At 58.4% G+C, this 19,656-nt stretch overlaps 1 protein-coding gene across 1 annotated transcript; it reads right to left on the reverse strand.

Annotated features, from left to right (window-relative positions):
* Positions 1–3,511: 3,511 nt before the first annotated feature.
* IMPDH1 (IMP (inosine 5'-monophosphate) dehydrogenase 1) lies at positions 3,512–19,291 on the reverse strand. The gene is made up of 15 exons (XM_012664795.1): positions 19,037–19,291; positions 14,925–15,023; positions 12,843–12,891; positions 10,857–10,958; positions 10,661–10,735; positions 10,150–10,356; positions 9,911–9,998; positions 8,863–9,062; positions 8,229–8,319; positions 7,899–7,994; positions 6,449–6,592; positions 6,202–6,346; positions 5,757–5,900; positions 5,532–5,615; positions 3,512–4,281 (listed from the first exon to the last, which is right to left on the reverse strand). Exons 1-15 carry the CDS (start codon positions 19,204–19,206, stop codon positions 4,260–4,262), a joined length of 1,716 nt encoding a protein of 571 aa, XP_012520249.1. The 5' UTR covers positions 19,207–19,291; the 3' UTR covers positions 3,512–4,259.
* Positions 19,292–19,656: the final 365 nt, after the last annotated feature.

The following is a 19,656-nucleotide window of genomic DNA, read 5'->3' on the forward strand; positions in this document are numbered from 1 at the left end:
CCTCAGTCACCTACCAGCAGGCAGCAGAGGGAGAAGCAGAAAGAAGCATGCTGTGAGCTTCCGAGCGCTGCCTGAGGCAGCCCCTGCCCCTAGCCACCCTGGGGTTAGCCTGCCTGGAGGGTGAAGGGCGAAGTGGAATAGCTGAGGCGTGGCGTCAAGAGGCAGGAAGTTGTTGGGGTGCGGAGAGTGGGGGTGCTTCTCTCCCTGTTAGGATCGTAAGTAGGGAAACTGAGGCATGGGGCCAGGGAAAGGTCCTGCACCTTGCTGTCCAGATGCCCCCTCTCCAACTCTAGCTGGGCTGGGGGCATAGCTGACTCAGGAGCCAGACACCCTGGCTCTCAGCCCAGACGCTGACGTCACCAATGGGCTTAGCAGGGGGTGGAGCAAGAGGCTGGAGACCAGGTCCCCTGGGTCTCCGGTCCCGCCCATCTTCCCTCCTGAGCTGAGCCGCAAGAAAGGTGACTGAGGAGGAGGCTGAGGAGTAGGCTGGTGACTCGCGCACCGCGCAGGTGAGGGGCCCTACCCTGAGGACAAGAGGTATGGGGAAGGGGCTGGACGCTGGGGCTGGATGAGGTTGCAGGGGGCGGGGCGCTCTCACCCTGCCACTCCCCTCTGCCCAGAGTCCCGGCCTCCAAACTCTCCCCGGCAGGGGGTGTGGTGAGGTGGGTAGAGCTGGTCCCCTAACCCCTAATTAGCTGAGTATCTGTGCAAGGCTGGGGTGGGGCCCAGGGGGCTGAGGTTGGAGTCTGGCCCTTAAGAGGTAGGAGGGATGCTGAAAGAATAAAAAGCTCAGCGGAAGCACAGAGGGAGGAGCCCCTCACCCCTACACCCCGCGGCTGGGTCCCTCTTTCTCTCCAGACCACACTCCGGATGTAAGGAGAGGGGCTGGAGGGCGGGATCATTGAGGGCGCTGAGCCACACACAGCTGGAATGCAGACCCCTTCCCTGCAGCTGGCTGCCCACTTCCTGATTGGCACTAGTGCCACAGAAGCTGACAGGGGCCTCTCCTGGACTACTAGGTCATGCCGTCTGAGAAGCCCTGTTCTCAGCCCTGGGAGGGACCAGCTCCTCCTCCATCAGTCCACCAGAGGTGGCCCCATTGCCACCCACTCTCCTGTTCCATCCACCTGTACTATAGGCCTGGCCTCCCAGGGTCTGCTGGCCCCACCAGCTGCTCCTGCCCCTGCCCTGTCTGCCCAGGCCAAGTACTTGCAGCTCTGCCTGGCCTGTGGCACTGATGTGCTGGCCACAGACAGAGTGCTGAGCCACTTCCTGTGTGGGCTGCCCAGGTGCTGCTTGCTGCAAGGCCCTGGGGCACAGGCTGGCCACCCTGCAGTGGTGCACACTCTCTCTCTGGGTGGCTATACCTTATGAGTTGGGACCTGGGATGCCCACATTTTTGACAGCCTGCTAGTGGGCAGCCTGGGCCATATGGTGTGGGGTAAGTGTGCTGGGGGTGGGGACTGGGCTGCACAGACCTGGCTGGACTCCAGGTGGACATGCAGTTCCACTGAACAAGGTGTCTCTGGTCTGCGTCCCAAATGTGGCTTGGGGCTGCCTCTGAATATCCACCTGATGTGGCCTTCCTACCCAGAGCATCTGTCCCTTTGTCCCGCCTGGGCCTCCCCCACTGTGGCTGAATTTGCAACCCAGCATGCTGTTGGGTCCAGACTTATATGCATTTGCCTGCCCCCATTCATCTGCACAAGAGGAGGGCATATAGGAGACAAAAAGACTAACTTGCTGAGCGCCTATAACCAACCATGTTCTCTCACAATCCTCACGATGAGGCATGAGATGGGTGCTCTGGCACCTGAAACTCTTTTCTTAGGACACATGCTTTGGACATTGTCTCAGAAATCATGTAACCGGATGCACAGATTTCCTCTAAAACAGTGATTTTCAAGCTGCATTTTTTTTTATAGTACAAACTTTATTCACAAATAAGACTCCATAAAGTTAAAACCAGATGCAGCAAGCTGCGTTATTTATCAGCACCTGGGGCTGAGTCACAATTCCACAGCCCAGACCCCATCCTATTGCAGTGAGCCTGGGCCTCATTATTAGCTGTCCAGGTGATTCTGACACACTCCAAAATTCGAGGACCACCATGCTAAACCTTCCTCTAGAGGCGCCACACTAACACTAATATACCTCAACTAAAAAGGTAGCCTTTCCTGTTGGTCAGTTCTATCGACCAATTAGGTTTAGTTCAAAAGGAAACTCCTCCCTTTGAGCCACTCACACTCTTGATTCAGAGCAACTTGGCATTTATCTGAGAACCCTTAGACCTTTCCTGTATCAATGGCTGGTCGAGCTGCTTCCCGAATGGTTTTTGTAAACCAACGTGCAAGACAAACCGTGAAACATGGCCTCATTTTGGTCCATCCCCTCTCATCTGTTACCACCCCCTGGGATCTGGGCATCTTCCTCCCTCCCAGATGGGCCACCTTGGACTCTTAGGTGCTCACCAAGGCCACAGATTCCAGGGCACAAGGCCTCCGGGGACTGTCAATGACCCACTCACTTTGCCACAACTTCTGAAGCAATTGTTGAACCAGCTCTTAACCCACCTGACAATCCTGGCATCCAGCTCTTTCCTTCTCACCCCTGAAGCAGCACAGAGCTGGACAATGGTGCAGTAAAAGCTGGCCCCAGATATGCTGTCCAAAGATATCTGGCCCCTGACCAGGTGGCTCTCTCTGTCAGAGGGGCCTTGAGAAGGCAGATGTCCGTCAGCACAGCATGCCAACGAGGGACAGTGGGAGCCCCTCCCTGGTAGTCAGGGGAATGTTTCCAGATCTCATTTCCCACAAACTAGGATCTTCTTCACCCTCTGCTCATTCCTGCCACCAGAACATTCCCAGGCCATCTTCCTTGCTTTTGCCCACTGGAGTAGTGTCCATACCTTGGTGGGACAGTTTTGTGCCCACTGCCCAACTACAACAGAGGCACAGGAAGCCAATGTGAATGTCCCAAGACTCCTCGACTCTAGGGGGTATTCGGCAGCCCATGTGGCAGTGCTGTCCCCTCCAGCAGGGGGATTGAGGCTGGGAGGCACATCCTGAGCCACATGTGAACAGCAGGAGCTGATCTGCTCTGTCCTGTGCCCACAGGTGCATGTCAGTGACCACAGGCCCTGGGCTTAGCGGTCAGGGCCACAGCCACACTGTACTTCCACCTGTGCCCGGCTGCACTGTTCGGCATCATGAGGTTGCACTGGGAGCTTTCTGGCAGCCACGAGGCCTCAGGTGCTGGTCTTCTACAGCCACAATGGTCCCCTCTGCGAGACTGCCTGGTTGCAGGAGCTGCTGGCCAGAGGGCAGCAGGCAGGAATGCTGGTGTGGGCACAGGCCTGGGAGACTCCCACCATGCGGCCCACCTGCGCCAGCACCCTCTTGAGTACCTCAATGCCCTCGTCACTTTCCTGGGGAGGCTGGGCCGGGCGCCCCCACTAGCCTGGCTCTGACGGGGCTCCAGCCACTGAGTGGTCAAGGGACAGAGACAGGACAGTGGAGGTGTTGAGACCTGCTTGATTTATTCAGATTTCATATACAATGATGCAACTGTGACCCCAAAGTGTGCAAAGTTAAAGCCTTCAACTGCAGCTGAGGAGAGGGCAGGAATGGTGCACCTGGGGATGGCGGTGAGTCAGGAATGACGGGCAGGCGGCCATTATCAGGGCAGCCTCCTCCTCAGGGCCAGGGACGGGGGAGTGGCCTGAGGAGCAGAGCCCAAGGGTAGCCTAGGGACAGGGGAAGGGGGCAGAGACCTCCCCCTGGCCTAGGTCAGGAGCCCAGAAGTGCCACATGGCTGAGGGGGCAGCAGCCCGGAAAGGGCCAGAGGCAGGGCCAGGAGAGCACCATTTCCTGGGGTGGGGGGTAGGGAGGGAGGTGTCCTACAGAAGCCAGGAGGGGCCGCCTGCCCCAGGGCGGGAGCCAGGCCAGAGCAGGCTGCAGCGAGAAAGACCTGAGGCAGGCGCAGGGCCTGAGAGCCCGGGCTGGCTAGGCTCAGGGGGCCTGAGGAAGGGAGAACCGGGGGCTCCCAGAGCAGCCTGGCCCAGGGAGCAGTCCTGACTCTGCAGGGGACGCCCAGGGAAGGGCCTCAGACCCCTCAGGGGCTCCCCTCCTCTCTCCCTGGAAAGGAGCTGGGGAACCCGTAGTGCAAATCTGTGGACCACTCAGTTATGGAGGGAGGCTGTGCCCAAAGGGGGACCCTGGGGTGCATCCCCTCCACCACCTCGGCCTCCGCCGCTGTCCTCAGTACAGCCGCTTCTCGTAACTGTGGGGACAAGGCAAAAGGGGGACCAAGAGTAGGTGTGTGGACCCTGCTCCCTTCCCAAAATCCCCCCACCCAGGGTCCCCAGATATGGGAGAGGACAGGGAGCTGCAGGAGCCTCGGCCTCTCAGCCACAAGGGGTGGGCAGCGAGCAGGCCCTGGGCCTCTGTCCTCCCCAGGCCAGGGCTCCCTGAACAACTGTGCAGGTCCAAAGAGAGTCATGCTCCTTTGGGCCACTGCCACATCTGAGTGGACTGTCCTCAGTGCCTGGGGTGGAGAGACGGCTCAGGAAGGCACGGCCTATCCTCACAGAGCAAGCTCCGACCAGACAACGAACCTCAGCTGCCAGGTCTCCACCCCATCCCTGCACACACAGCGGCCTAGGCCCTTGTGGTCACTGGGTCCAGTGTAAGATGGGGCAGCCTCAAGCCTGGGGTCATGGGCATATCTCTGCACCACAGAAAGGGATTTGTCTTTCAGCTAGATGAGGGGCCACTGCTGCCTTCCTCCACTATAGTGTTGGGCACAGAGGGCCAGGAGGGCTCAATCCCAGGGTCCATGTTCCATGACTACACCCGAGCACCACCCCTACCCAATGCCCAGTCCCCCAGCCCAGGTCCCACCCAGACTGCCCCTGCTCTACTCTACGCTTGGCCCGGGCAGCGCAGTTACTTACACGGCAGAAAGGTATAGCTATGGGAGGGTGGGGCAGAAAGAGACACAGGTTAGACGCCCGCGATGCCTAGGGAGACGGGCCTCTTGACCCGGGCGGGGCGCATGCCTGCTATGACTACTGCCGCCAACTAGCACTGCCCCCGCCCATGGTCACCAGTGCTGGCCCTGGTATCTGTCTCTCTGCCCTTGTCCCCACCAGAGGCCTCATGCCCCCATCTTCTGCCTGCCTGCCTGGGGCCACCACCAGCAAGAGCCCAGCACCACCAGCCCCCTGCCACCAGCCACCAAGCTTCCTGAGCAAGCAAGGGCTGGGGGTCCAGCTGTGGCTAGTGGCTAGCCCTCCCATGCCCTGCTCGGGGAGAGGCCCGAGGGGAAGGGAGGGGCCCGCCTGCATAAAGGCAAAAGGACAAGGGACAGGGTGGGCTGGGCACTGCAGGAGAGGATGATGGGTCCTGCTGCAGCATCCCTGCTGCAGATGTTCCGTGGGGTCCCTGGAATCTCAGTTTGGCCTCGGAGCCCTGGCCCCACCTGCCCAACCCTGTGCCAGCAGGTGAGGGCGAGGAGTCCACCACACTTACGAGTGCAGGCCATGGACGCCACCCTCAATCTGGGCCGACATGGTCCGCTTCTCAAACTTGAGCTCTCCTGAGTACATCATGGACCTGGAAGGCATGTCAGGGTAGGTGGGGCATGTCAGGGGCCCCAAGGGCCAAGGAGAGAGAGAGAGAGAGGAAGGGAGCAGGAGGGGGCCCGGGAGCCTCCCAGGTGTCCTCGTTTTCCGCCCCCTCTAGTCCAGCACTCACCGCAGGACAGACAGGCTCCGGGCCCCGATATCCTGGCAGCCATGCTGGATACCCGCTATGAGGTAGGGCACAAACTTCTGAATGGAGCCCTTGTCCTGGATGGAGCCCGAGACACCCTGTGCGATCTTCACCTTATCCCCCTCGCTGCGTGGAGGGTGAGGAGACTCAGCCCTGCAGCCCAACGCTCACAGGACCCCATCCCACCGCTCATGGGCACAGGGAGAGGGCAGCCACCCAGCAGGGCCCCAGGCAGCCACTCACTGGCTACAGCACTGGCAAGCATGGCCTCCGAGCCAGGGGCAGGTCCCGGTCTGCGGTCTGCAGCGTCTGCCCCGTGCCTTGGTTTCCAGGACTACAACATGGGGAGTGGGTGCCCTCTGGGGGAGTTAGTGGCATGCTGGGCCCGAGGGTTGGGGCTGATCTGCCTGGGCTGGGGCTGGGGCACCTGAAGTATCGCTTCTGGCTGCTGCTGCTCTTCTCCATGGCGTCCAGCGAGCCCATGCCCCGGTACTTCTTGAGCCTCACCCCGTCTGAGAAGAAGTACTCGCCAGGGGCCTCCGTGGTGGCAGCCAGCAGGGAGCCCATCATCACTACGGCAGTCGAGGGGTCAGTGCCTCCGGCCCCACGGCCCTCCTGCTGCCCCGCCGGCTCCCAGCCCCTCACCTGCCCAAGCCCCAGCAGCGCCCCCTCACCTGTGGAGGCTCCTAGGGCCAGGGCCTTGACCACATGCCCCACAGTCTGGATGCCGCCATCGGCTATGACGGGCACACCAAAGCGCCGGGCGTACTCGGCCACCTTGTACACAGCAGTGCCCTGGGGCCGGCCACAGGCCATTACTGGGGGAGGGTGGGGTACACAAGGCAGAGCAGAGTCAACACAGCACAGGGGCCAGGCCCAGGGCTAGGCCAGCCCTTTCTCCTTGTGCCCTACCTCTACGCTGGGGAGGGACGAGGCTGGATGGTGTTTGAGGCATATTAGAGGTGTTGCCAAATAACACCACGGCAAATGCCACTCCAGGGACCAGGGCCACCCCACCCATAACAGCACTACAGGGGGTTCTGATCGGGGAGTAGTACTGGCCTTCAAAGTACAGCACGCCCAGACAGGTCCCCAGCCTCACCTGCCCTCAATGTTCAAGTTCCCCTTCAAAGCCTTCATTTGCAAAAACTGTTACTGGGTTTCCGTACTTATGGCCTCCTTTGGGATACTGGTTTGCATTTCTTCAAGTTTAATTGTCCAAGATCCTCAAGTGTTGGGTTTTAAGTGGGAATTGTAAGGAACCAGGGATGGCTGCAAAGCTGGATGAACTAGGGAAGGAGCCTTTCATTTGTTTTGTCCCTACAATATCCCAAGGCTTAGCACCGCCTGACACTTAGTAGGTGCTCAATTAATATTTGCTAAGTGAGTGAGAGAGGGCCCACATCTCACCACAGTGGTCAGCTAAGGTGAAGGGTAGAAACTTACAAAGCAGAGTCTCCAAAGACCAAAAGGGAAAGATGCTTGGGAAGGGAAGACTAAATGAGTCACTCAGTGTTTTTGGAGAAATGACCTTCACAAGAGGGGCCAGACACACCTCCTCAGGCCACTCCAGGACTCGATTCCTCCAGGCAGCCACCCAACCAGTCAGACAGACACCAGCCTCCAGGGAGCATCCCTCAACCACATGGTGGACATGTGTCTGGGTCACCCCCTCCTCCCTCCCCATCAGGAACCCACCCCACAAAAGGGCTTTGCAATGAAGTGGAAATCACCCACTGTCACCACATGGCAATGTGGTGTATATCCTCACATGTGGTGGGACATGTTGTCTCCATGTCTTAAGTATCTGCCTTGTGACAAATCTAATCCAAACCCTGAGCTGGCTTCCCACAAGCCCCTGTGAAAGGTTGTCACACCAGCCTCGGGCCTCCAGATTGGGTGTCCTTGGGCAGAATCTGAAAAGCAGCTGGGTAGTACCCTAACCTGTTAACACCTCCCTCCCCCAGGTCAGGCACCAGACTGGGCAGAGCCCAGCACCCCAGGAAGGGGCCTGGCAGAGAGAGCGCTCAGCCTGTATTTGTGGAGCAAGAGGGAGGCCCTGGGGCAGGGGTGGGCCCGCAGGGGTTCTAAGGGGCCAGCACTCATCCTCCTACTGACACCCACCTTCTTGGGTGATGCAGATGGAGCCGCAGCCCATGCCCACACGCAGCCCGTCCACACCTGCGTCAATCAGGTTCTTGGCCTGGGCTGCTGTCACCACTGAGGGTGGGGATGGGGCAGAAGAACAATGTGAGGATGGGGTATCCCTGCCCTGCCCAGGGGCTTCCTGGGACCCCGGCCTACCCTCCTGGTCCCCCTTCCATGACCAAAGCCCATCATGCTCCCTGCCCTCCACGCCAGCAGCAATGCCATCACCTAGGAATACTGAGGGACAGAGAGGGGTCACACAGTGAGGGGACAAGAGCAGGGAGTGAGAGGGGACCCCACACTCACCATTCCCCCCAATCACCTGGAGGTGGGGGTACTTCTGCTTGATGTAGTGTACCATGGCAATCTGATACACCGAGTTCCCTTGGGATGAGTCCTGTGAGAAGGGGACAGAAGAGCCAGGGCTTAGACAGCTAAGGACCCTCGCTGGGGGAGGGAGGTTCTGAGTGGACAGATCCCTAAAATTCTATGAAAACTGTTATGACAATGCTCTTTCCTATTTTTTTTTTTTTTCTGAAAAGTCACTTGACAACTCTCAGCTGATTCTCAAAGGGGCCTGCTTAACACAACTAACATACAGCCTTGGAGCAGACACAGCCCTTTCCTACCCGCTGGACGGACTGACGCTCTCCACAAGGAGGCGTGGGGTTGTATCCTGCTCCCACTGACTCACTAAGCAAATGAAATTACTTAACCTCTTTGCCTCAGTTTCTTCATCTGACAACTGGGAATGGAACCGCACCTCAAGGGGCTGATACACATAAAGGTCTTAGCCAAGTGCCTGGCAAGGGGAAGGTTCTGTCACTGAGTGTGAGCTCTCATTATTAGCGAGGGACGGTCACAAGCTTCAGCAGAGGTGAACCTGGGTCCTCATAAAGCTCTACTGTGCTGAACCCCACCCCCCAGGCAGTGTCCTTACCAGTACTATGACGTCGGCGCCCGCCTGGGTGAGCAAGTCCAGGCGGTACTTGTCATCCTCTCGGGTGCCCACAGCTGCCCCGCACAACAGCTGCTTGTGGGAGTCCTTGGAGGCCAGAGGGTAGTCCCGGTTCTTCTTCAGGTCGGTGCGGGCAATGATGGCCACCAGCTCATCACGGTCATTAACAATAGGCAGCTTCCCTGGTAAGGAATGCAGAGGTGAGACGGGAGGGGGTGGACAGTGAGGATAAAAGTGGCTCAAGCCAGAATTCCACTGAAGTATCCAAACCAGCCACTAGGTGACAGCACCCACCCGGGAAGTGCTCCTAGGGACCTGGACCTCTTCCCGAGGAACAGGAAAGCAAAGAAACCTCCTAGCAGAACAGGTTCCTGGGGCTCTTCCCGCCCTGCGGCCTGGCCATGCTGGGATGGGCAGCCCCTGAGCGCTGGCAGCCTTTCATCTGCTGGGCCACAGGCCACAGTGGTTGAAAACTTCTAGCCAGGGCACAAATGTAAGGCTATCTTGCAGGGGGAACGTGTACTCTGCCCAATACAAACCCCAAAGAACTCTCCAGAATGGACCAGGGAAGCATTTCCCGCATAGCCCACAAGGCCCTAGTAAATATTATGTAAACAGCTCCAATGTCAAATAAATTTAACTGCAGGACTTCCCAGAGCCTTTAATAAACTAATGTGCAATTCTTTATGCAAGATGGCAGCTACAGAAAGCAGTATTTCTCAGCCTTTTAAGACCACAGAGACCTTTTTCATGCTAAGTATGAAAACTAGTATGAAAACTAAGTATGAAAACTAGTCCCGTGGGGACTAGTTTTGGGAAAAACACTGTGAAGAGGCTAAATTAGGGACAGGTTTCTTGAAGCCAGGAGAAAGATGTTAGGAACTGTGTTCTTTCCTGCCTGAGATTATTAAAAAACCTTCCCTAAGGCCCAGGCTGGCTGCTCGGACAAGCTGCAAGGCTGGGAAGGAATGGGGGGCCCAGGGTACAGAGTCAGGACTGGCGGTTGGGTTTTCTGCCTGCTCCCCAATACCTTTCTTGCTACGCTGCAGGATCTCATTTGCCTCTTTTAATGTCACACCTGCTGGAGCCACTACAAGCTCGATCCGTGGCGTCATCACCTGTGGGGCCAGGAACATTTGCCTGCAGGTTGGCAGGTGAGAGAGAAGGAGCCAGGCCTCCCTCTGGTCCTGGTCACAGGCACCAGCCTGAGGCCCCAGGGCGAAGGGTCCTCTCTGCACCTCAGTCCCGCTCTGCCTGCCCTGCAGGTACCTCACTGAGGAGGGTGGTGTGGTCCTTCTCAGCGAGGAAGTCGATGTCTCGAGAGGTGACAATGCCTACCAGCTTGCTGCCCATGGTGCCCGTCTCAGTGATGGGGATGCCAGAGAAGCCATGGCGAATCTTGGCCTCCAGCACGTCCCCCACGGTGTGCGAGGGGCTCAGCACCACGGGGTCTGTGATGAAGCCCTGCTCAAACTTCTGCGGGCAGAGACAGGGGAAAGAAAAGGCTGGGAGAAAGCCAGGGATGGTGTCCAGCCTGGCCACAGGGGACAGAGGGTGACCTGGCTGTGCCACAGAGAAGCCAAGATGTTCAATGGGGTGAGGGGCCAGTGGGAAAGTGAGGGCTCAGCCCTGTGACCCCCACTGAGAGGAAAAGTAGGCAGGACCCCACAGCAATCAGCCAGGGAATACGGCAGCCTACAGGGCTGGCAAGGGAGGCTGGGAGGGTCTCTGAGGTGGGGGCTGCAGGTGGCATCTTTCTAGGGGTAGGCCTAGTACTTGCCTTGACCTTCCGCACCTCATTGGCCTGGAACTCTGGGGTGCAGTTGTGGTGAATGAAACCGATGCCTCCCATCAGCTGGTGTGGAAGGGAAGTGTGGTCAGAGCGGGGGCCGACCCTCCTCGCCCCTGCCCCTCTGCATGGCCTGCCCTGCTCAGTTCCCTCCGCCCTGAGGTCCCCACCCGGGCATGGGACTCACAGCCATTGCGATGGCCATGTCGGCCTCTGTCACAGTGTCCATGGGGGAGGAGATCAGTGGCGTCTTCAGCGTGACCTTCCGAGTCAGGGCTGAAGTCAGGTCCTGAGGATGGAGGCACAGTCCACGTGAAGAGTTTATCATCCAGTGGACAAACATTCACCAAGCTCCTACATGTATCCGGCACCAGGACAGGCCTGGGGATACGGCAGTGAACAAGGAGGATGAGGTCCCTGCTAGTCTAACGGAGCTTACATTCTACTTGGAAAGAAAGATGACAGACACGAGACACAGGGACAAGATGATTACAGTCAGGACAAAGGCTACAAAGAAAAACAACAAGGCCAGTGACCACCGGGAAAGTGGGTGATCAGGGAGAGCCTCTTTCCTGGGAGTTGAGAGGTGGGAGCCAGTCAAGGAACAGTGTGCGGAACTGTCATGCAGGCTGCGGGAGCTGCGCGTGTGAGTGGCTCTGACGCCTATTCCTCCCGGGCGCGTTTAGGAGAAGCAAAGCAGGCGAGTGGAGTGGAGGGAGGGGAGGGAGGCAGCAGGCAGGCAGGGTGGGCATGTGTGGCTGTGAAGCCACAGAGAGGGGCTCGGGTTCTGTTCTGAGAGAAGAAGCCTGGAGGGTCTTAGGCAGAGAGACACTATCTGATTATGTTTTCAAGAGGTCACGCAGGCTCCGATGTGGAGAATGGATTCTGGGTGCCAACAGCTGCGGCAGGGGAGGCCTGGGAAGGAGTCTCCTGGCCATCCAGGAAAGTAGGTGACTAAGGGTGTGGAGCTCAAGAGTGGCTGGAATTGCAAATATACATTTAGGAGTCATCTGCCGGTGAAAGGTACAGAAGGCAGTCACAGACCCCTCTGAGATTCATGTCGATAGTCGTGTATCCCAGCCCCCCACACGCTCAGACACTGAATTTGCTGTATAATTTTTGAGATTCACAGGCCCCTTAATCCATCACTGACCCTGGTTCAGAGCCCTGGCCCTGTAGTTTAGAAAATGCCGCCTTCTCCTCCCTCAGCATCCATAGGAGAAGAGATACAAACTTCCTGACAGAGGCTACAGGACAGACAGACCTCACAGGCCAGGCAGGGGTATCTTCCATCCCTCTCTTCCTAGCACCCAGCCCAGGGTCTGGCACAAAGCCAGGGTGCTCAGTAAACTTTGTTAACTGAACAGCTGAACCAAGAAGGAGTCCTGGTTGCTGTCATAAAGGAAATATCCAGAATAGTGAAAATTTCCCCCTGAAAATCTGCCTGGGTCAGCTCTGTCAGCTGACCCACAGAGTTTCCCCAACACATAAGTGATCTGGGCACACTTGGCCCTCTGGCCTCTCAGGAGAATGAGACCAGAATAAATACTGATAATAACAGCAACAGAAAAGAAACTGGCTCTTCAAAATGTGGATGAACTCATTATAGAACCATCCAACTTTTTCTTCAAATGATTGATGCCATCATCACTACTTCCCCTTGGCTTCATGAGTTTATCATATATTAATTGTTCATTGATTCAGCTCATTGCAGAGCCCCCTCCTGAAAAGTAAGGCAGTGTTTCCTTGTATTTGTCCGAAATCTAACTCCTTCACACCCTCTCACCAGCTCTGGTACACTGTGGATCCGTGAACAAGTCTGCCCACTGCATTCAAAGTCTCCGTAATTTTACTGGCTTCTATCATGTCCTTGCTCAGCATTTCAGACAAAATTCAATCCTTATGGTCTATACAATAAGGCAGCCACATCCAAGCCCCACTTAGGGCCTTTTCTGTACCAGATCCCCATGCAGGACACCCCCTGACTCCCCACAGCTGCCTCTGACCATCAGGTGTAACACTTTGCACCGCAAAGTATCTCTGGCAACAGTAATGGCTATATCCACCACATTCCCAAGGAAAGTCTCCCCCACACCCTGCCCTTGGGCAAGAAGTCAGCCTCATGCACCACATACACACTCCTTGCCCCCTTGTGAAAGGAAGAGGTACTCACCACCTCATCAGCTATGAAGTCTATGAACCCAGGGAGAATCAGGAAGTCGCTGTGAAGACAGAAAAGGGAATGTTACTGGTAGGGAGGAGTGGCCCTCGGCCTGCCCTTCCAGGGGAGGCAGCATGGGGTGGGGAAAAGGCCAGAGGAGCAGAGGCTGGAGTCTTCTGATCCCTGACGCCCCATCAGGGTGGAACCTGCCCCGTACCCCCCACTAGTGCAGACGCCAGCCCAAAGATCTACAGTCAGAGGCAGTGAAGGTCTGTGGACCTGGGCCACCAGCAAGGCAGCTGGCCCAAAATATCCATTGCCTTCAGGGCTCAAAGTTTGTCAAGTGACACACACATCAAATACAGTACTTGCCTTTGAAAACTTCTCAATCTTGATAGGGAGAGAAAATAAGTAAACACAGGGAAGGAACCTGAGAACAATTCTGTAGTGCAACATGGCATGAACGTGACCCAGCACAGGACAAGCTGCACACCCCAGTGCCTGGGCTGCTGAGTCACACAAGGTTCAGAACAGCATGGAGGGACCCTAGGGGGCTGAGCACAGGGCATGTTCTGACAGAGCAGGCACTCGGGTCTTGGGTAACCAAGAGATATGGCTGGGATGGGAAAGGGGAGGAGGGAGGCCCTGCAGTTGGGACCAGGACACCGGGGTAAAGTATGGCATCTGCCAACACTTGGGTGGGCCATGGTCATGACGCACCCCAGAAGGGGAGGCCTGCATTGGTCCGTCTAGGTGCAGTGCCATATCCCAGGGGCCTCAACAGGCTCAAGCTGCCCGAAATCACAGCAGGTCTTGACAGACACACCCAAAAACAAATAGCCCACACTTCAGGAACACTCTGAACCGGGCTAAGCAAAGCAGCAGGCATCCCTAGTGCAGGAAGGAAAAGCCACAGGGTGGATGGGAATGGGGTCATTAATCTGCTCCAAGGCCTAGAGGAACTCCTAGGAGTTTCCCTAGAAGCCTCCAGTGAAAAATATACAAAGATATACTCTCTCCCATCACCAAAACCACAAAGAAACAAAGAATTTCAGCTGCTCCCACCCCTTGGCAGTCCTCCTTCTGTATAGCAAGGAGGCCTTTGTAGCTCACTTAGAGGCCAGAGAAGAAATGCTGGTGTCTGGAACTCTTGGCATTTTCTAAGTATTATATACCACCCTCACCTTTGGGCAGACAAGAGGAGGCACTCCTCAGGAGTGACCGGGTATCCTGGCATTTATGGAAACTGCCTGCCAAGCAGCAGTGCTCACAAGCGAGGGTAGGGATTGCAGGAGACAGGCCAGGGATGCTCTCGGTTCACCAGCATCCCCTCTTCACCCAGTGCTGATGCTCCTTCCTGGCAGGGACACTGTCCTGCAGCCAGGAGGCAGACCTAGTGCCAGGTCTGCTGCAGCCGGCAGGACAACTGGCCTGGGGCCCACAAGAAAAGGCAAACTAAGCCAGAGGCAGATGGGTAGGTCTCCATCCTCCTCCAAAATCCCATATGGGGTGGGCTTGGGGGTAGCAGTCACAGAATACTTGTGCAGGGAGTGGGGGCCTCAGTGCCAACCTGTGGGCAGGCAGGGTCACAAGTGGAAGAAGGGCTGGACTGGACAGTGGAAAAAAGGAGCCATCCCAACCACCCAGCTGGGCCTCTCCTGGGGGCAACACTCCAGCAGCTGGCCGAGCCGGCTCCACAGCCCCATCTGCCCTCGTGGTGGGGCTAGGAGAGGGCGTCCTGGCCCAAGGGTTGGGCAAAGTCTCCCCAAGACACCCACAGCTCGAGTTCCCACACGCCCCAAGGCACCCCCAGCCCATGCCCATAAGAGGAAAAAGGGGCAGGCCGAACCCAGACCTGGCCAGAAACAGGTCAGGGCACTGAGGGCCGTGATGTAGCTGTGCCACGTCCCTCTGTTCTCAGCGCGGGCCTCCTTCCTTCCCTGGCCATCCCTCCCCACCCCCCCCCCAGTCACCCGTACTGGGCCCGGGAACGCGGCGTCTGCGAGGGGGGAGCCGTGTGCTCTCAGGGCCGGGGCCGGGCGATCGCGGGCGGTGGTGCGCGCACCGAGCGGGGCCTCGGCCCCCGGCGCTTACTTGTAGGTGAGGCCGTCGGCGTTGGCGAAGAGCTGCTGCGCGGTGAGCCCATCCTCGGGCACGTAGCCGGTGCCGCCGCTGATCAGGTAGTCCGCCATGCTGCTGGGAGACCCGGCGACCCGACATAAACACCCGCGCGGGCCGCCCCGCTGCTGCTGCCACTGCTGCTGTCGCCGCCGCTGCTGCTGACGCCGCGCCGCGGCCACGCTGCCACCGCGGGCCGGGCGGGCCGGGGGCGGGGGCTGCGGCAGCGGCGGGGCGGGCCGGGGCACCGCCCTCCCCTCCCGCCCCGCCCCCGGCACCGCCGCCTCCGCTCCGCGCCGCACAAAGGGCCCGGCAGAGTCTGGCCCAGCAGCCGCCGCCGCCGCCGCCGCCGCGCACGCCCCGGGCCGCCTGCAGTGGCAGAGCGACCCTGCCGGCCCGGGTTGGCTGGGGCCGGGGGGTTGTTACCCAGAGGGGGAGGGGACTGAGCCAGGCCGGGACACGCCCCCTCGGCCGCTGCTCTTGGCAACGTCCCAGGACCCCCAGCAGCGCGCGCCCAGGGTTCGCCCCCAGCCTGGGCCACCCCAGGCCCCTGGACCCCCGCCAGCTTGCCCTACTCCCCACCCCCAGGGGTACCTCTAAAATGGTTCTTTCTTTCCGCAGTACTAATGCCTGGACCCTGTCAAGGCCCGGCCCCCTGAGAAACTGGTCTGGGCTCCCCAACACACAGGCGTTTGAGTTTGGACCCCTACGCCAGGACATCATTCCTATGGGGCCGGCATTCTTAACAGTGACACTCCTTGACCTTTGGGTGGCCTTGGATCCCTCTGCAGTTTGCAAAGCATTTTTCATAAATGATCACATTTACTCCACAGTCTATTAATTGCCAATTACTAGGTATCCCCCCTTGACAGATGCAAAACCTACAGTTCAGGAAGGGGGGAAGGGATACTGCTTCTGAATCCCAGCCCAATGTTTCAGTCTGACAGCCCTATCCCCAGCTTAGAGAATGGTATAGATACCAGGGGTTTTAACCCCAAAGAGGAAAGTTTGTTTCTATTTGGGAGGGTAGTCTGGTGGTTAAGATGAGGGGAGGAGCACAGGCCTGGCCTAGACAAGTGAGGATGCATGGAAATGAGGACAGAGGCTAAGGAACTTTTGAAAAATCCCCAAAGCAGAAGTTTGGTGGCCCTGGGTGCCCAGTAAGACCTAGATTTCTACATGGGGGCAGTAAGATTAGACAGCAAACTGATTCACATGGGGAGAGGCAGACCCTTCCCTCTTATGTGCCAGAACTGCCAGTGTTCCCCCCAAAAGCTAGAGAGTGGGTCCCCCCACCCAAACTCCACAGCCTCCTCCCTGTGTCCACCTGTGGTACCACAGCTTACTTCTTCCTGAGGTGAGAGAACAGGCGGGGCAGGGACACAGTCCTCTCCTTGGCATGGTGGCTATCTGTGGCCCTGGGAGGCTGGGTTTGTTTACCTCTCAGTAGTGTGGTGACAGCAAGGCCCAGGAGAGCCTTGGCCTCCAAGCCACAGGGCTCCCTGGGATGCCCACCCTCCCCCAACAATGCCCCCGGGACCCTGCCAGGAAAACACAGACTGTTCCATCTGTGTGCAGAGGGGAGGCTTCCCACAGAGCTCAGACCATAAGGCTGGTGTGGAGGAGAGTGTTAAAGACTCACAGATGTCCTCTTTACCCTTACTATGTCCTTTTTACCCTTACTATCCCATCCCTCCCCACCAGTGGAGCCCAAAGGAGTGTTCTTGATGGGGGCCCCTGGCATTGGAAGGGAGTGGGGGCTGGGGCCAGCTTGCCAGGGAAGAATCTCTGAACCTTCAGCATTCATAGACCCACCCAGGGAGCCAAGGCCATACAGGGAAAGGCAGGTAGAGTATCCTGAGGTGCACGAGCACCAGGACCTTTCACTGGCCACCTGGAGCAGAGTAGTGAGGCCCTGGCCATTCGGGGCTGCCCCGGGGCACCTTTGTTGCCGGAGAAAGATAGGGCTATCATGCCAATTGCAGGCGCAGAGCAGAGGCTGCTCCAGTGGTCTCTCTGGGTCTCTAAGGGACCTGCTCCGGATGGCTGCCCTCTACAGCATGGGTCAGGAATGCCTAGGTTACTATTCAGGGTTCTGCCAGGGCTGGGGCCCAGGAGAGCAGCTAGGTTCTGCCATCTCAGGTGACCTTAATATAACATATGCCCCAGTCTAGAACTCTGGGACCCAGGGGAGGCAGCTTCCAGGTCGAGTATGGGAAGGGTTGCCTTCCCAGTGATTGCAGACTCCATGACCCCACTCCCCTACTCCTGCTCCCCCACCCCTCCTGCTTTGACCTGTGTCAGCGCTCCTCATCACTCTAAGCTGCTGGGCTCAGCCCTGCGTTAGGCTGTCCTTTTCCAGAGACTCTGTTAATCCACCTCCCCACCCTGCTACTTGCCTCCTCCCTCTTCCTGATCTTCCCCAGCTGCTTCCTCCCTGGGGAGGAGACACCAAGGCAACCAGTGGGCCTCTTCAGCCTGAGGAAGGGATATTGGTCCCTGAGACTCCCCACCTAGCAGCTGTGAGGGTGGGAGGGCCGGTCTAAGTCCTTTCCTCAGGACAGTAGGGTAACAGTGCCCAGCTCAGTGCTAGGGGCCAGGCAGGGAGCCAGAGGTCTCTATCTGGCCTGGGGCTGTTTGAAGGAACAAGATTTCAAAACACTTTTGAGGGGAAAAGAAGTAATAACAACATTAGCATTGTTGAGCTGGGACAGGGTCATGGCTTGCCGAAGTTCAAGACAGAGAGTGGTAACACTGGACTCAAACCCAGCACTTCCCATGGAACCCTATCCTCTTCCCACAGCTCCAGGTTGGCGAAGGCAGATGGAGGTCTAGCCAGCAAGTTTTGAATCTCATACCACCTGGCTGGGGCTCAGGCCAGGTGGTTTACACAGACTCTTCTGAGCCTAAATGGGGGTGTAGGGGGTAGGGATGACTCTTGCTGCAGAAGTACAATCTGGATAAGGGATACACTTGCAAGGCCCTGGCCTGAGCTCTGAAGCAATCAATACCTTTGCAATAACTGCTCTAACCAAGGCACTGCCTCCATCCAGCCTGCAAGTGCCCCAGCCTGCTCCCTCACCCCTAGGGCCCCTCCCTATCCCCCTGGGCCCTGAGCCCCAGGAACTGGATTTCTAGGATAGGAGGAAAGATAGGGGTTGCCTAAGCCTGTGTCAATTCTAAAGAGGCCTGCCAGGACAGGAGGGGCCAGGCTTCACCTGGCATTAAGCCGTTAAAAGTTCTTACATAAGTGACCAGCCGCTGGGCAGAGCTGCTGGGCTAATTCCCTCAGACCACCCCCCCAAACCCAGCTGCCAGGTCACCTCCCCAAGCTGCTGAGCACCAGCAGATGGGGCAGAGAAAGAAGTCCAAATCCTCTGGACCAGAAGGACAGTGGGATTGCATTTCAAGCTGCGATGCAATCCAGAGATTAGCTGCTGTCTCCTTTTCAGCCAGTACCCTTGGGGCCCAGCTCACTACCCCACTCCCCCTCCAGTGCCCCTCATTGCCATACAGACACCAGCATGGGGGCCTGAGTCTTCGGAGAGAGTCTTCGGTGAGCTGCCACAGCAGCCTCATCTGACCTCAGTGCACGGTGAGGGGGGGACAGTGTCCTCACCTGGCCCGGCGGAGGCCACCCATCTGGACACCTATACCTGCCAGTAAGACTACTGAAGATAGTTCTAGGAGGAAACAGCTAAGGAGGAGTAAGCAAAGTTTGCCAGGGACTCCAACAAACACTGTTTGAACCCCAGGAGTTGGAGCCACTTGGACTGGGTGCCGTCGGGGGTGTAATCGAGGTCCGACCCAGGGCTAAGATTTTAGGGAATGTTTTAACGAACTGTTCCCTCTTCCCTGCTCTTCCGTGCAACGCAGCACCGAATCCTTTGCACAGTGCCCGCTTGGATCCCCCAACCAAAGCCCGGAGCGTGGCGTTTCAGGAAGTTAGATGTTGAGGCTGTAAGAGGGGAAGGGTGTGTGGGGCCTGCCCCTCCCCTCCCCCGCAGCGACGCGTGTTCCCGGAGCCGCCTCGCCCTCCTAGGCCGCCCGCCCCGGATGCGCCCCGCGCGCTCTGCCCTGGGCGTCACCTCTCGGGCTCGTAGCCGGCCTGCAGCAGGCGGGCGATGTACCGCTGCGCCGCCGTCTCGTGTCCCGAGTGTTGCCGGACTCCGGGCTCCAGAACAGCGGCGGCTCCGCCTTCCAGCAGCGGCGGCGAGAGCGGCCCCGACCCCGGTGGCAGAGCGAGCGGCCCCTCCATGAGGAGGCCGCGGCTCAGGGCGGGCGGGAGCCTCTCCGCCTGGAGGCTCCCCGGCCCCGGCTGGGCAGTGAGCGCAGCCGGGTCGGGTCCCGGGGAGGGGGCGGGGCCGCGGGGCGGGGCGGGGCGTGTTGCCGGGGCGGGGCGGCCGAGTCGGGGATCCGAGAGTCGGCCCCGCTCCGCCCTTGGCTCCGCGTTCTTCCCGCCCCGCTTCGCGGCCACCCGGGCTCAGTGTGTCTCTCCCATCCCGGGTTCAGCAAGGGTATGTCGGGAGACGGAGGGGGTGTGTCTCCAAGGGTGGAACTGGAAAGGACCCCCGCCTCTTCCCCGCCCAAGGCTGCAGCATCCTTAAGGAAAAGGACCGACCTAGTCTTGCCTCGTTGTGGGGGCACCGTGCCTTGTTATGGGAGTACCCATAGCAAGGGAGTGGGGCAGAGCACACAATCAACTCGA

This window comes from Propithecus coquereli, unplaced genomic scaffold (assembly GCF_000956105.1).
Source record: "Propithecus coquereli isolate 6110/MARCELLA unplaced genomic scaffold, Pcoq_1.0 Scaffold91, whole genome shotgun sequence".
Classification (NCBI taxonomy): Eukaryota; Metazoa; Chordata; class Mammalia; order Primates; family Indriidae; genus Propithecus; species Propithecus coquereli.

Excerpts from the sequence above, each read along its gene's own strand:
- IMPDH1 (XM_012664795.1), bottom strand. The coding sequence starts at position 19,206 with ATGGAGGGGCCGCTCGCTCTGCCACCGGGGTCGGGGCCGCTCTCGCCG. Across the intron at positions 10,736-10,856 it reads ACATGGCCATCGCAATGGCT|CTGATGGGAGGCATCGGTTT; the intron begins GTGAGTCCCATG and ends CTTCCACACCAG. Across the intron at positions 10,357-10,660 it reads ATGAGGTGCGGAAGGTCAAG|AAGTTTGAGCAGGGCTTCAT; the intron begins GCAAGTACTAGG and ends CTCTGCCCGCAG.